We start from the raw sequence: 13,643 nt of genomic DNA, 5'->3' as shown, positions 1-13,643 counted from the left end.
AAGGCTCAAATCTCAAGTCACAGAGTGACTCATGACCCTGAATATTAGAACCTTAGAGGACAAGAAAAGTAAATAAGCAGTTCAAACTCCTTCAAAAGTAACAATGTGAACTTATACATTACATATACCTACACACACACACACACACACACACACACACACATCTGCAAACTGAATCCAGTGAAAACATCACAACCAAGTTGATTTTATTTCAGGAAGCAAGGCTGATTTAACATTTGTTAATCAATGAATGTAATTCATCATATTAACTAAATAAAGAAGAAGAGTTTGATATTCTTTTCAACAGATGAAAAAAGCATGTGATAAACCTGGATACCCACCTATGATAAAAATTCTTCACAAACTTCAGCAAATATCATATTAAATGATACAATCTTGAAAGAGACAGGATGCCTACAATCACCACTTCCATCATCATGATACTGCAGTCCCTAGTCCATGTAATAAGGTGAGAAAAAGAATGAGAGGGAAATTATAAGGTGAATCTAGAATAGCTTGTTAGACTAGAAAGTATAGAAGGACCCAAAGAATAATAGAAGCATATGAAAAGATACAAGAGCCGGTGTGAAAGAACTTCTACCAGCTAAGTCAAGGACAATGTGAGCATCAAAATAAATGGTAGTATAGAATGTAATATTAAATAAAATAAAAAATCCAAGAAGCCTGAAAGACAGGCAGACAGATAGATAGGCATGTAGATAATTAATAATTATTATCATCAGTGAATGCTAAAACTAGTGGGTAGATGGTTTGATGAGTTGCAGGATATTTACAAGACCTCAAAGTCTCTCTCAGCAAATAACATACTACTTGGCTCAGATGGTAAAGCATCTGCCTGCAATGCGGGAGACCTGGGTTCAATTCCTGGGTCTGGAAGAACCCCTGGAGAAGGAAATGGCAATCCACTCCAGCACTCTTGCTTGGAAAATCCCATGGACAGAGCAACCTGATAGGCTACAGTCCATGGGGTCGCAAAGAGTCAGACATGACTGAGCGACTTCACTTTCACTTCAAAAGACAAAACAAACTTCAAAGAGAAAAACCTGACAACACCCTATATTAACCAAGTGATCAGAGTCCACATGACCAATAGTAGGACAAACTGACATCATATGCTTCCTGATGTGATATACTGAGAAGGATACAACACCATTCGTGTGATATTCTGCCAAAAACACAAAATCTGAGTCTATAAGAAGAAAATACGACCCAAATCAAGTGACATTCTTCAAAACAGACCTGAAAGAACTGCCTTGGGTAAGTGATTTGACTCACCCCTCAGTGAGCTCCTCCTCACAGGCAGGACACCCACATCCTTTCTCTCTGGGTGTGTGCCTCTGCCTTGCTTCCATCTGAAATAAACTGTTTCTCTGTGTGCCCTCCCATTTGCTGTGCTACATCTCTAATAATAAACTCTGTACCTATTTTTATAGCTTTTACCTTCTTGAGAAAATCATTTTTCAACGGGTGCAAGAGCCAAAGCAACTTTGCTTCTAGCCGCTAGCCCTACAGGTGGTCTAGTAGATACGATTCCTGGTTTTCACCCAGGCTGTTGTTATTGTTCAGTTACTAAGTCATAGCCGACTCTCTATGACCCCATGTATTGCAGCATGCTAGGCTTCCCTGTCCGCCATTATGTCCCAGAGTTTGCTCAAACTCATGTCCATTGAGTTCGCTCAGGCTGCTGCTGCTGCTGCTAAGTCACTTCAGTCGTGTCTGACTCTGTGCGACCCCACAGACAGCAGCCCACCAGGCTCCACCATCCCTGGGTTTCTCCAGGCAAGAACACTGGAGTGGGTTGCCATTTCCTTCTCCAATGCATGAAAGTGAAAAGTGAAAGTAAAATCGCTCACCCAGGCTACCCAGGTTTAATTCCTGGGCAGGGAACTAAGATCTCTTCACACCACTGCTCACTGCTGTCTCCTGAAGATCAAAATATTCTTAAGTGGTTCATGGAAGAGTAATATGCATGTATTTATGAAAAAGTGAAAGAGTTAGTCGCTCAGTTATGTCTGACTCTTTGCAACCCCACAGGCTGTAGCCCATCAAGCTCCTCTATCAATGGAATTCTCCAGACAAGAGTACTAGAATGGGAAGCCATTCCCCTCTCCAGGAGATCTGCCTGATGCAGGGATGTGTCTACAAATGTACACATGTGTAGCTATATATGTATATGTCTTTTGTCTGTATAGGTGTTTTTCTTTTTGGCCATACCATGCAGCATGTGGGATCCTAGTTGCCCAAGCAGGGATGGAACCTAGGCCCCTTACAGTGGAAGCACAGAGTCCTAAGCACAGGACCACCAGGGAATTCCCTATATGTGATTTTATATGTGTGTGTATGTATGTATGTTTTATAGACACACACACATATAAAATAAAAGAGAGAATATGAGAAAGGAAAAGAGACAAAATTAGCAATTGGTAAAGTTAGTGAAAGAATATCCGAGAATTATCTGTACTCCTCTTGCAACCTTTCTCAAATCTGAAATGACAGGAAAATAAAAGGTCCTAAAAATAATGATAATAAAGGATGATATTTTCATGATCTTCAGGTGTAGAAAAAAGTCTTAATCAGGATACAAAAAAGCACTAATCATACAGGAAAAAAAATGATGAATTGAACTTCACTGGAATTAAGAACACATTCTTAGATTAAAAAGACATCATTAAAAGAATGAAAAAGCAAGCCACAAAGAAGATATATGTGTAAAAGTAACAAAGGTCTTATACCCAGAATAAAGAAATCCTTAAACCAATCAGAAAAAGAAAGATAACCCAACAAGAAAATGAAAATTGAATAGGCACTCACAAAAGACATATAAATAACCAACTATCACATAAGAAGGTACTCAAAAGTAAGCACTGAAAATATTAAAACATTTTTAAATAAATGACAATACCATGTAATGGCAAGGAGTTGGGCAACTGATTGCACTGCTGACAGAAAGTTAAATTAATATACAACCACTTAAATCTGCATTATCTAAAAGCACAAACCAGCCTCTATTTACCTCTCTAGCCTCATCTTCCATTACTCTTCCTGTTTGCCATGCTCCAACTCCACTGACATTTAATCAGTTCCCTATAGCCACCAAGCTCCCTCCTAATTCAGGGCATTTATATAAGATTTTCTCTTCTATTTAGCATGTTCTGCCACCCTACAATGTACATTTATTGGCTTCCTCCCCAGCATTTACTGCCTACATCTTTTCTAATAGTTCAGTTTTTATTGGGGTACCATGTGGTTCTATGAAGACCTACAAGACCTTTTAGAACTAACACCAAAAAAAAAGACATCCTTTTCATCAGAGGGGATTGGAATGCTAAAGTAGGAAGTTGAGAGATACCTGGAGTAACAGGCAAGTTTGGCCTTGGAGTACAAAACAAAGAAGGGCAAAGGCTAACAGAGTTATGCCAAGAGAACACATTGGTCAGAGCAAACACCCTCTTCCAACAATACAAGAAATGACTCCCCACATGGACCCCAAATGGTCAATAACAAAAAGATTGATTATATTCTATGCAGCCAAAGATGGAGAAGCTCTATACAGTCAGCAAAGTCAAGACCTGGGGCTAGCTATGGCTCAGATCATGAGCTCCTTATTGTAAAATTCAGACTTAAAGTGAAGAAAGTAGGGAAAATCACTAGGCCATTCAGGTATGACCTAACTCATATCCCTTATGATTATATAGTGGAAGTGATGAAGAGATTAAAGGGATTAGATTTGAGAGACAGTGCACTTCATAAAATAGTGGGTTTCTCAGAACTAAAATGACCACAAGATAGCAATGTTGTAGTACCAGGAAACTTGAAATCTAAACATTTCTCTATCAATCTTTCACCTAATGATTTTAGCAGCCACTGAAAACATTTATTTTCATTTCTTCACATTATCTACATGTTTTAAAATGTCACCTATAGGCTGGTGACTGACTTCATACTTATAGCCCTAGTATTTTCTTTCTCTATAAACATTTCAGTTCTACTACAAATTATGAGGTTAGTCCTTTTACACTTAGTACACATACACACATTCAAAGAAAACCACCAGTTCAGGACTGTTATCATTCTTAATTCCAATACTTTATAAAGAAAAACGTTATAACGCTCATCTTACTACAACACATGATTGAAAACCATTTTTCAGCTTAAAGGACAGCTGCCTTCTGCAACATAAGCTGAATGAACTCTTTTCAGTAAAACCTCATATATTTTTATCAATTTTAATAATCCTATTCTTATAAAAAAAATCTCAGTAGTAACTTAATATAAATTTTAAACTATTTAATTTAAGCATCAGGGTTTGAAAGGCAATAAATGAGTCCAAGATACTCCATAATATTCCAGATGTCTATTTCAAACAGTATTTTCATATAGGTTCTTTTCTTCTAAGAGATTTAAATGAAATATATGTATTTTCATCCAAAGTCACAATGTGCCACCTAGTGCCATACAGAGATCAAAAGAGATGGCAAGAACACCCAGAAGAACTGTACAAAAAAGGTCTTAATGACCAGATAATCACAATGGTGGGGTCACTCACCCAGAACCAGACATCCTGGAGTGTGAAGTCAAGTGGGCCGTAGGAAGTAATGCTGCCAATAAAGCTAGTGGAGGTGACAGAATTTCAGCAAAGCTGTTTAAAATCCTATAAGATGATACTATTAAAGGGCTGCACTCAATATGTCAGCAAGTTTGGAAAATCCAGCAGTGGCCACAAGGCAGGAAAAGGTCAATCTTCACTGCAATTCCCAAGAAGGGCAGTACTAAAGAATGTTCAAACTACCAGACAATTACACTCATCTCCCATGCTAGTAAGGTTATGCTCAAAATCCTTCAAGTGAGGCTTCAGCATTATGTGAAACTGAAAACTTCCAGATCTTCAAGCTGGATTAGAAAAGGCAGAGGAACTAGAGATCAAATTGTCAACAATCGCTGGATCATAGAGAAAGCAAGAAAATTCCAGAAAAATATCTACCTCTGTTTCACTGACTATTCTAAAGGGTTTGACTGTATGGATCATAACAAACTGTGGAAAACTCTTGGAGAGGTGGGAATACCAGACCATCCTACCTGTCTTCTGAGAAACCTGTATGCCGGTCAAGAAGCAACGGTTAGAACCTTACATAGAACAACTGACAGGTTGAAAATTGAGAAAGGAATACAACAAGGTTGTTTATTGTCACCCTGTTTATCTAACTTATATGCAGAGCTCATCATACAAAATGCCAGGCTACATAAGTTACAAGCTGGAATCAAGATTTCCAGGAGAAATATCAACAATCTCAGATATGCAAATGATACCACTTTAATAGCAGAAAGCAGAGAGGAACTAAAGAGCCTCTTAATGAAAGTGGAAAAAGGGTGAAAAAGCTAGCTTAAAACTCAATATTAAAAAAACTAAGATCATGGCATCTGGTCCCCTCACTTCATGGCAAATAGAAGGGGGAAAGGTGGAAGCAGTGGCAGATTTCTTCTTCTTGGGCTCGAAAATCACTGTGGATGGTGACTGCAGCCATGAAATTAGAAGACAACTGCTCCTTGCAAGAAAAGCTATGACAAACCCAGACAGTATGTTAAAAAGCAAAGACATCACTTTGCCGACAAAGGTCTGTATAGTCAAGGACATGGTCTTTCTAGTAATCATATACAGATGTGAGAGCTGGACCATAAAGAGGGCAGAGTGCAGAAGAATTGATGCTTTCGAACTGTGGTGCTGGAGAAGACTCTTGAGAGTCCCCTGGACTGCAAGGCAATCAAACCAGTCAATATTAAAGGAAATCAAACCTAAATACTCATTACCACTGATGCTGAAGCTGAAGCTCCAGCTCCGATACTTTGGCCAACTGATGTAAAGAGCCGACTCATTGGAAAAGACCTTGCTGCTGGGAAAGACTGAGGGCGGGAGAAGAAGGGGGTGACAAGAGAATGAGAGAGTTGGATAGTATCACCAATTCAATGGACATGAACTTGGACAAACTCTGGGAGAAGGTGAGGGACAGGGAAGCCTAGTGTGCTTCAGTCCATGGGGCTGAAAAGAGTCAGATGCAACTTGGCAACAACAGAAACAACAACCTTCCCATCAGGAAGCTTACACAAGCTCTTAGCCTCATCCACCAAAGGGCAGAGAGAAGACGCAAGAAGAGCCACAATCCCACAGCAGCTAGAACAAAAACTATATTACAGGAAGTTAATCATTAGGATGAAAAAGCAGAGAGTTATGTCCCAGATGAAGGGATAAGATAAAACCCCAGAAAAACAACCAAATGAAGTGGAGATAGGCAACCTTCTAGAAAAAGAATTCGGAATAATTGTAGTGAAGATGATCGAGGATATCAGAAATAGAATGGAGATTTAAGAAGTATTTACCAAAGACCTAGAAGAACTAAATAACAAACAACCAGACGTGAACCACACACTAGACTAAGGAATTAATAGCGGAACAAGTGAGCCAGAAGAACGGACAAGTGACCTGAGGACAGATGGTGGAAATCAATGCCGCAGAATAGAATATAGAAAAAAGAATGGAAAAAAAACGAAGACAGCCTAAGAGACCTCTGAGACAACATTAAACGCACCAACATTCACATTATAGGGGTCCCAGAAGGAGAAGAGAGGGAGAAAGGACCTGAGAAAATATTTGAAAATGTAATAGCTGAAAAATTCCATAACATGGGAAAGGAAATAGTCAACCAAGTCCAGGAAGCGCAGAGTCCCAGGCAGGATAAACCCAAGGAGGAACACACCAAGGCACACAGTAATCAAACTGACAAAAACTAAATACAAAGATAAAATATTAAAAGCAAAAAGGGAAAAATGACAACATACAAGGGACTCCCATCAGGTTCTCAGCTGACTTCTCAAGAGAAACTCTACAAGCCAGAAGGGATTGGCACAATATATTTAAAGTGATGAAAGGGAAGAACTACAACCAAGAATACTTCACCCAGCAAGACTCTGTTCAGACTGATAAAGAAATCAAAAGCTTTCCATACAAACAAAAGTTATAAATAGCTAACTTTTAAGTTATGAATAGCACCACCAATCAGCTTTACAACAAATGCTAAAGGAAACTCTCTAGGCATAAAGTTCCTTCTTTAGGCAGGAAACACAAGAGAAGGAAAAGACCTACGCAAAATAAACCTAAAACAATTAAGAGTGGGAAAAAGATCATACATATGGATAATTACCTTAAATGTAAACAGATTAAATGCCAGAAGAATGGACAAGTGACCTAGACTGGCTGGGTGGATAAAAACATGTGCATGTATGCACTTCCATTTAACCACATCACTCTACTTAACCCCTCAAATTGTATGTAATTATTTTATATTGTTAGTCAATCATGTTTTCATTGTAACTTACAAATATAATTATCTTTTATTTGGATGATTTGGGAGAATGGCACTGAAATATGTATAACATCATATAAGAAACGAATCGCCAGTCCAAGTTCAATGCAGGATACAGGATGCTCAGGGCTGGTGCACTGGGATGACCCAGAGGAATGGTACGGGGAGGGAGGTGGGAGGGCAGTTCAGGATGGGGAACACGTGTACACCTGTGGCAGATTCATGTTGATGTATGGCAAAACCAATACAATATTGTAAAGTAATTAGCCTCCAATTAAAATAAATAAATTTAAATTTTAAAAAATAAATTTAAAAAGTTTTACTATTGTGATTATATAACTATTACTCAACTTAATAGCACTGTATCATGATCAGTCAACAGAAAATAATAGAATTCTATATCACTAAAGCTACCATTTAATAGAAAAACTTCTAATCACTTTTTAAAATCAAGATACATACCAGAATTACCTTGGAATTTTTTGAAAAATACAAATGCCCAGGTATTGCTTTTTTCTACAAAGTTCCAGATGTGTTTCTAATGAGCAACCATATTTAAAAACTGGACTATATGACGATCTTTTACTTTTATCTAGTTTGTTTCATTTTTTTCTTTCATATTCAGTACTCCCATTTCATTTAGTTTATGTTTTCTAATTTCTCTGGCTCCTTTTTTTATTATTTCTCAAGCCTTTATCAAGCATAGCAGAAAAGCCTTTACACATAAATACATAAATACTATGTATAATTATATATTTTAGAAAATGTATGACTTTTTGCCTAGCTAAAAAATTTATGACATTTTGATTCTACCTGTTTGACTTAGTATGAACAGAATGCTAGACATCTAATTTAAAAAATAGATACACAAGAAAGGTTTACTATATAAAAGGGAACTACAGCCAATATCTTGCAATAACCTATAACCGAAAATAATTTGAAATATAGTATGTGTATAACAGAATCACCTTGCTGTGTACCTGAAACACTGTAAGTCAACTATACTTCAACAAAATGTATATTAAGAAAAAAAAAGAGTTTGCATTCTGAACCACATAAACATTGTATAGTGGTAAAGAACCCACCTGCCAACCCAGGAAACAATGAGATGTGGGTTCGATCCCTGGGTCAGGGAGATCCCCTAAAGGAGGGCATGGCAATCCATTCTAGTATTGCCTGGAAAATTTTCATGGACAGAGGAGCCTGGCAGCATGCAGTCCATAGGATCACAAAGAGTAGGACACGACTAAATTGACTTAGCAAGCATGAAACATTGTATATAATATTAAAACAAAACAAATCAAAAAGAAAAATCAAAAAGAGAGGCTTCCCTGGTGGCACAGTGGTAAAGAACGCACCTGCCAATGCGGGAGACATGGGTTTGATCCCTGATCCAGGAAAATCCCACATGCTGTGGAGCAACTGAGCCCCTGTGCCACAGCTACGGAAGTCCATCCGTCCTGGAGCCTGAGCTCCACCGCAGAGAAGCCACTGCGACGAGAGGCCTGCACGCCGCAGCTAGAGAGGAGCGCCCACTGTCCACAGCCAGAGGAAATCCCATGCAGCGACGAAGACACAGCACAGCCATAAACAAATAAATCACATAACTGCACGCCACAGCTAGAGAGCAGCACCCACTGTCCACAGCCAGAGGAAAGCCCGTGCAGTGAGGAAGACGTAGCCCGTGCAGCGAGGAAGACGCAGCACAGCCATAAACAAATAAATCACACAACTTTCTGAAAGACTAAAAAGAGGCTGAAACAGTGGAATAAACGTTTTCAGAATACTGAGAGAAAATTTTCTTCATCTATACTTCTACATTCAGCAACACCATCTTTGAAAATCAGGGCAGGAAAAAAGATTCAGACAAACAAAAACAGAGCTTAGGACTGAACGGCCCTCATTGTAAGAAATTCTCAGAATATAAAAGGCAGAAGAAAAATGATCTCAAATGACAGATTTTAAAAATTTAAGACTCAGAACTTATTATTTATGTCTTTAAGATATAAAAGAAACTGGAGTGTGGAATGGGTCAGGATGAGATAGTAAAGGAAAATATAAGTAAATATAATCCTACATTTACACCCAAAAGAGGAGGCTCCTGCCCTAAGTCCTACACTTTAGAGGATTACACCCATCAAAATATCAAAACATCAATAATGTCAAAACAAAAAGATAGCAAGTAACTAACTGAGTATATAGGAATTAATAGAGAGGGATTCACACACTGAACTGAGGCCTCCCCACCCTAAGAGCAAACAATGAGGAAGAGAAGGAAGAAGGCAAACCACAGCCTCTGTGCTGGGAAACCAAGATAAAAATATCTAATTTTACTTAAAAATGGCCACCCCCCATTTCCTAAAGAAGTCTCTAGGCACCTGGATTATCCCATAAATTGCATTTCCTCCTCCTCCTCCTGGGTTTGAGTGAGATAGTTTGAGTAGATACTTAGAACTGCCTATAAATCTTGAGTTTAAAAAGTGGAACTCATCTGCCCAGGGTTTCTGGAGAGTTTTACCACATTAGTGCCCATCTGAGATTCAGAGACCATCCTGGCCCAACTTCCACCCTGCCAACCCCAGGGAGAGCATTTCTCCTTTCAGAGCTGGCTGCGCCCTGGGTAGGAAAGTAGGTCAAGCTGCTCATGTAAACTAATTTATAAATTTTTAAGATTAAGACATAAAGAAAAAAGCTAACTTCCATCTGTATTCTTGCCCTAGGTCATACAAATGTTACGAGTGAGAGTCTATGGCTCTAGGGTTGAACAGTACACTCGCTGTTAGTTACCTTAACTGCTGTGCTTTATAACACATGTTCCATAGAGAATCTTATAGGTAACAAACATTACATCAAAAAGGATGAGGAATGAAAAACGGGAAGGAAGGAAAGGAGGTAGAAGGAGGCTAAAAAAACTAAGGTTAATGTTTAAGGTAAACTGATCACTTACCATCATTTTTTAATTCCTTTCTATGCCAAGAAGCTCATTTACCACACAAATCCATGCAGTATGATTCCTATAATAAAAAAATATATACAGTACATACTATTAGCCATAACACTGTCATAAAATCATATTTGTTTATAAAAAGATAAAAATTTCATTCCCATTAAGTTTCTCATTATATTCAACAACAACAAAAACATTACTCCTTTATATTTCACTTGGTTATACTATAGCATGTTTTATGCTGAACAATACCTCAATGCTCTCCAAAAATAATTAAATGGAAGAGAAAAAGTATTAATTACATAAACAGTCTCTGATATCCTAATCTGGAGGCTTCAAACTTCTTTTACTATAATCTATAAATACATACTTCATATTGAAACAAAGTTTCATGAAGTTACATTTACCTCTATTGTGAGAGATGCACTCTAATATTTCCTGCTCTATTTCATTATTTAAATACTGTATTCACTGAATTATGACCCACTAATGAATTCTGAAGGAGATCAGCCCTGGGATTTCTTTGGAAGGAATGATGCTAAAGCTGAAACTCCAGTACTTTGGCCACCTCATGCAAAGAGCTGACTCATTGGAAAAGACTCTGATGCTGGGAGGGACTGGGGGCAGAAGGAGAAGGGGGCGACAGAGGATGAGATAGCTGGATGGCATCACTGACTCAATGGACGTGAGTTTGAGTGGACTCCAGGAGTTGGTGATGGACAGGGAGGCCTGGCGTGCTGCGATTCATGGGGTCGCCAAGAGTTGGACGCGACTGAGCAACTGAACTGAACTGAAGGGTCTACACAGAACAGATCCTACTTTTCAGGGAAACTATTTAATGGTGGTCAAATCTTCATTCAAAGAAATCCAAAGCTAGGAAAGTAGATTTAAAAAAACAAAAGAGGACAGAGAAATTGCAAGAAACAGTGGCTTAATCCTGTAAGAAACACTGCTGAACAAAGAAAAATAAGCAGCAACTTGAACCCAACTTTCTGGGACAACGGCCTTGGTCACTTTATCTTCACCAAGTGAATCCACTCCCTTAAATATGTAGCACTTCAAATGAAAACATATGTTCAAACAAAAACTTACATACAAGTATTCACAGCAACGTTATTCCTAATAGCCAAAAAGTGGACACAACCCAAATGTCCAAAAACTGATGGATAAATAAAATGTGCTATATCCATTCAAAGAAATCTTATTCAGCCATTAAAAAAAGAATAAAGTGCTTGTACACGCTACAACATAAATGAATCTTGAAAACAAGATGCCAAATGAAGAAGCCGGTCATAAAAGACCACACATTACATAATCCCACTTATATGTAATGTCCAAAATAGGCAAATCCGTAGAATCAGAAAAACAGATTATTGCTTGCCTAGGGCTAGAGAGTTCGGAGAAGGCAATGGCAACCCACTCTAGTACTCTTGCCTGGAAAATCCCATGGACCGAGGAGCCTGGTGGGCTGCAGTCCATGGGGTCGCTAGGAGTTGGACAAGACTGAGTGACTTCACTTTCACTTTTCATTTTCATGCATTGGAGAAGGAAAATGGCAACCCACTCCAGTGTTCTTGCCTGGAGAATCCCAGGGACGGGGGAGCCTGGTGGGCTGCCGTCTATGGGGTCACACAGAGTCAGACACGACTGAAGCGACTTTGCAGCAGCAGCAGCAGCAGAGCTATAGAGTCAGAGGAAAATGGGAGTTACTGCCAATGAGTTCAGCGTTTCTTTTGGCGGTGATGAAAATGTTCTAAAATTCAACATGGTGGTGATTGCACAACTCTGTGAATATACTAAAAAAACACTTTTTAACTGGGTGATTTGTTGGTATATAGGTTATATCTCAATAAAAATGTTACATTTTAAAAAATACACCACCTCTGTTCACAACTCTCCAATGCCTCTACGTCTCATGAAAAGTTAAAGTCAAAGCCTCCACAGTGGTCAAAGTCCCCACACACTAAACTTCTTAACTCCTCATACATCTCTGACCACATCTCCTACTCCTCTCTTCTCTGGTGTTCTTTCCAGGTCAGCGACACGCCTCTTTAAGTTCCCCAACATGACAGACACACTCCTGCCTCAGGGCTTTACACTTTAAAGTCCTCATCTGCAATGCTCAAGACTGACTCCATCTTTGCCCACATGTAACTTTCTCAGTGAGGCCTATGAAAGCACTCTTCTTTAAAACTGCAATCTGTTTATCCTGACTCCAACTACTGGCATTCCCTATCCCACTTCTTCTCTAGAGCATTCATTACTTAAACTTACTTGGTGTACTGTCCATCTCTCCCAGCAAGAAAGTTAGCTGCATGATGGTCTTCAGTTTGGGGCTACTGCTATAGCCTCAGAATACAGAACAGTGTCTGCTTTCTGACAGGCATTCATTAAACACTTGTTTACTAACAAACGAAACCCATGTTAAAGAATCTTTGCTCAAAATGTTCCTCTCTTCTCACCCTATACATACTCAAAGCCTACCAATTCATCAAGACCAACTCAAAACAGTCCTCTTCATGAAGCCCATTTTGATATCCCCAGCTGAAAGAGATCTTCATCTGAATTCCAAGACTACTTGACCTGTAATCATCACTTCTGAAAAGTAGGGAGAAGTGTGATACAGCAGAAAAAGTGTATACAAGCACTGGAGTCAACCAAATGGTCATGTGACTATGAGAAGTTATTCAGCCTCTTCAAATATCGGTATTCTAACCCATAAAAACAAAGGCTAGATTGCTTACCCAAGAGGATTTTTTCCACACAAAGACCTATTTATAAATATTCAAAGGGGCTTTACTCATAATTTCTCCAAACTGGAAACAACCCAAATATCAAAAAGAAAAGATAATCCAATCTTGGTACATCTATATAGTAAAACAGAGAGCAATACAAAGGAATGAATATACAATAAAATAGATATCTCAGACAGTCTGCTCAGAAAAAGAAGCTGGATGCAAAAGAATACATTCTGAATGATTCCATTTGTATCAAGTTTTAGAACATGCAAAACTAACCCCAGGTGGAAATATCAAAAGAGAGTTACCTTAGTTGGAGGGGAAGGACTGGAAAGAAGTACAAGGGAACTTTCTCGGAAGACGGATTGCAGCAGCGGTTCATAATTATGTATAACTGTGCTCTTACTCACTGAACTGCCCACTTTAAAAAAGTGGGCATACTTTTTGTAAACTATACCTCAGTAGAATTGATCAAAGGACACACAGTTTGGCGGGGGGGGGAATGAAGGCTATCCTTAATTTATAAGGTTGTTAGGAGGATTAGATGAGAAACACGTCTACTGAAATCAGCACAACACAGTG

At 38.7% G+C, this 13,643-nt stretch overlaps 1 protein-coding gene across 3 annotated transcripts in view; it reads right to left on the bottom strand.

The window, feature by feature from the left end:
* Nucleotides 1–13,643, bottom strand: part of SCAPER (S-phase cyclin A associated protein in the ER) — a 389,138-nt gene that overhangs the window by 360,814 nt on the left and 14,681 nt on the right. For all 3 annotated transcript variants that reach the window (XM_040257316.1, XM_040257318.1, XM_040257317.1), the window contains exon 2: nucleotides 10,324–10,390. In XM_040257316.1, coding sequence (XP_040113250.1) covers nucleotides 10,324–10,329 — 6 coding nt within the window. In that variant the 5' untranslated portion in view covers nucleotides 10,330–10,390. The remainder of the gene's footprint in view (nucleotides 1–10,323; nucleotides 10,391–13,643) is intronic.

The sequence above is a fragment of the Oryx dammah genome, unplaced genomic scaffold (assembly GCF_014754425.2).
Source record: "Oryx dammah isolate SB20612 unplaced genomic scaffold, SCBI_Odam_1.1 HiC_scaffold_16, whole genome shotgun sequence".
NCBI lineage: Eukaryota > Metazoa > Chordata > Mammalia > Artiodactyla > Bovidae > Oryx > Oryx dammah.
Note: the sequence above shows the minus strand (reverse complement) of the source record. Positions and strands in the feature narration are given on the sequence as shown.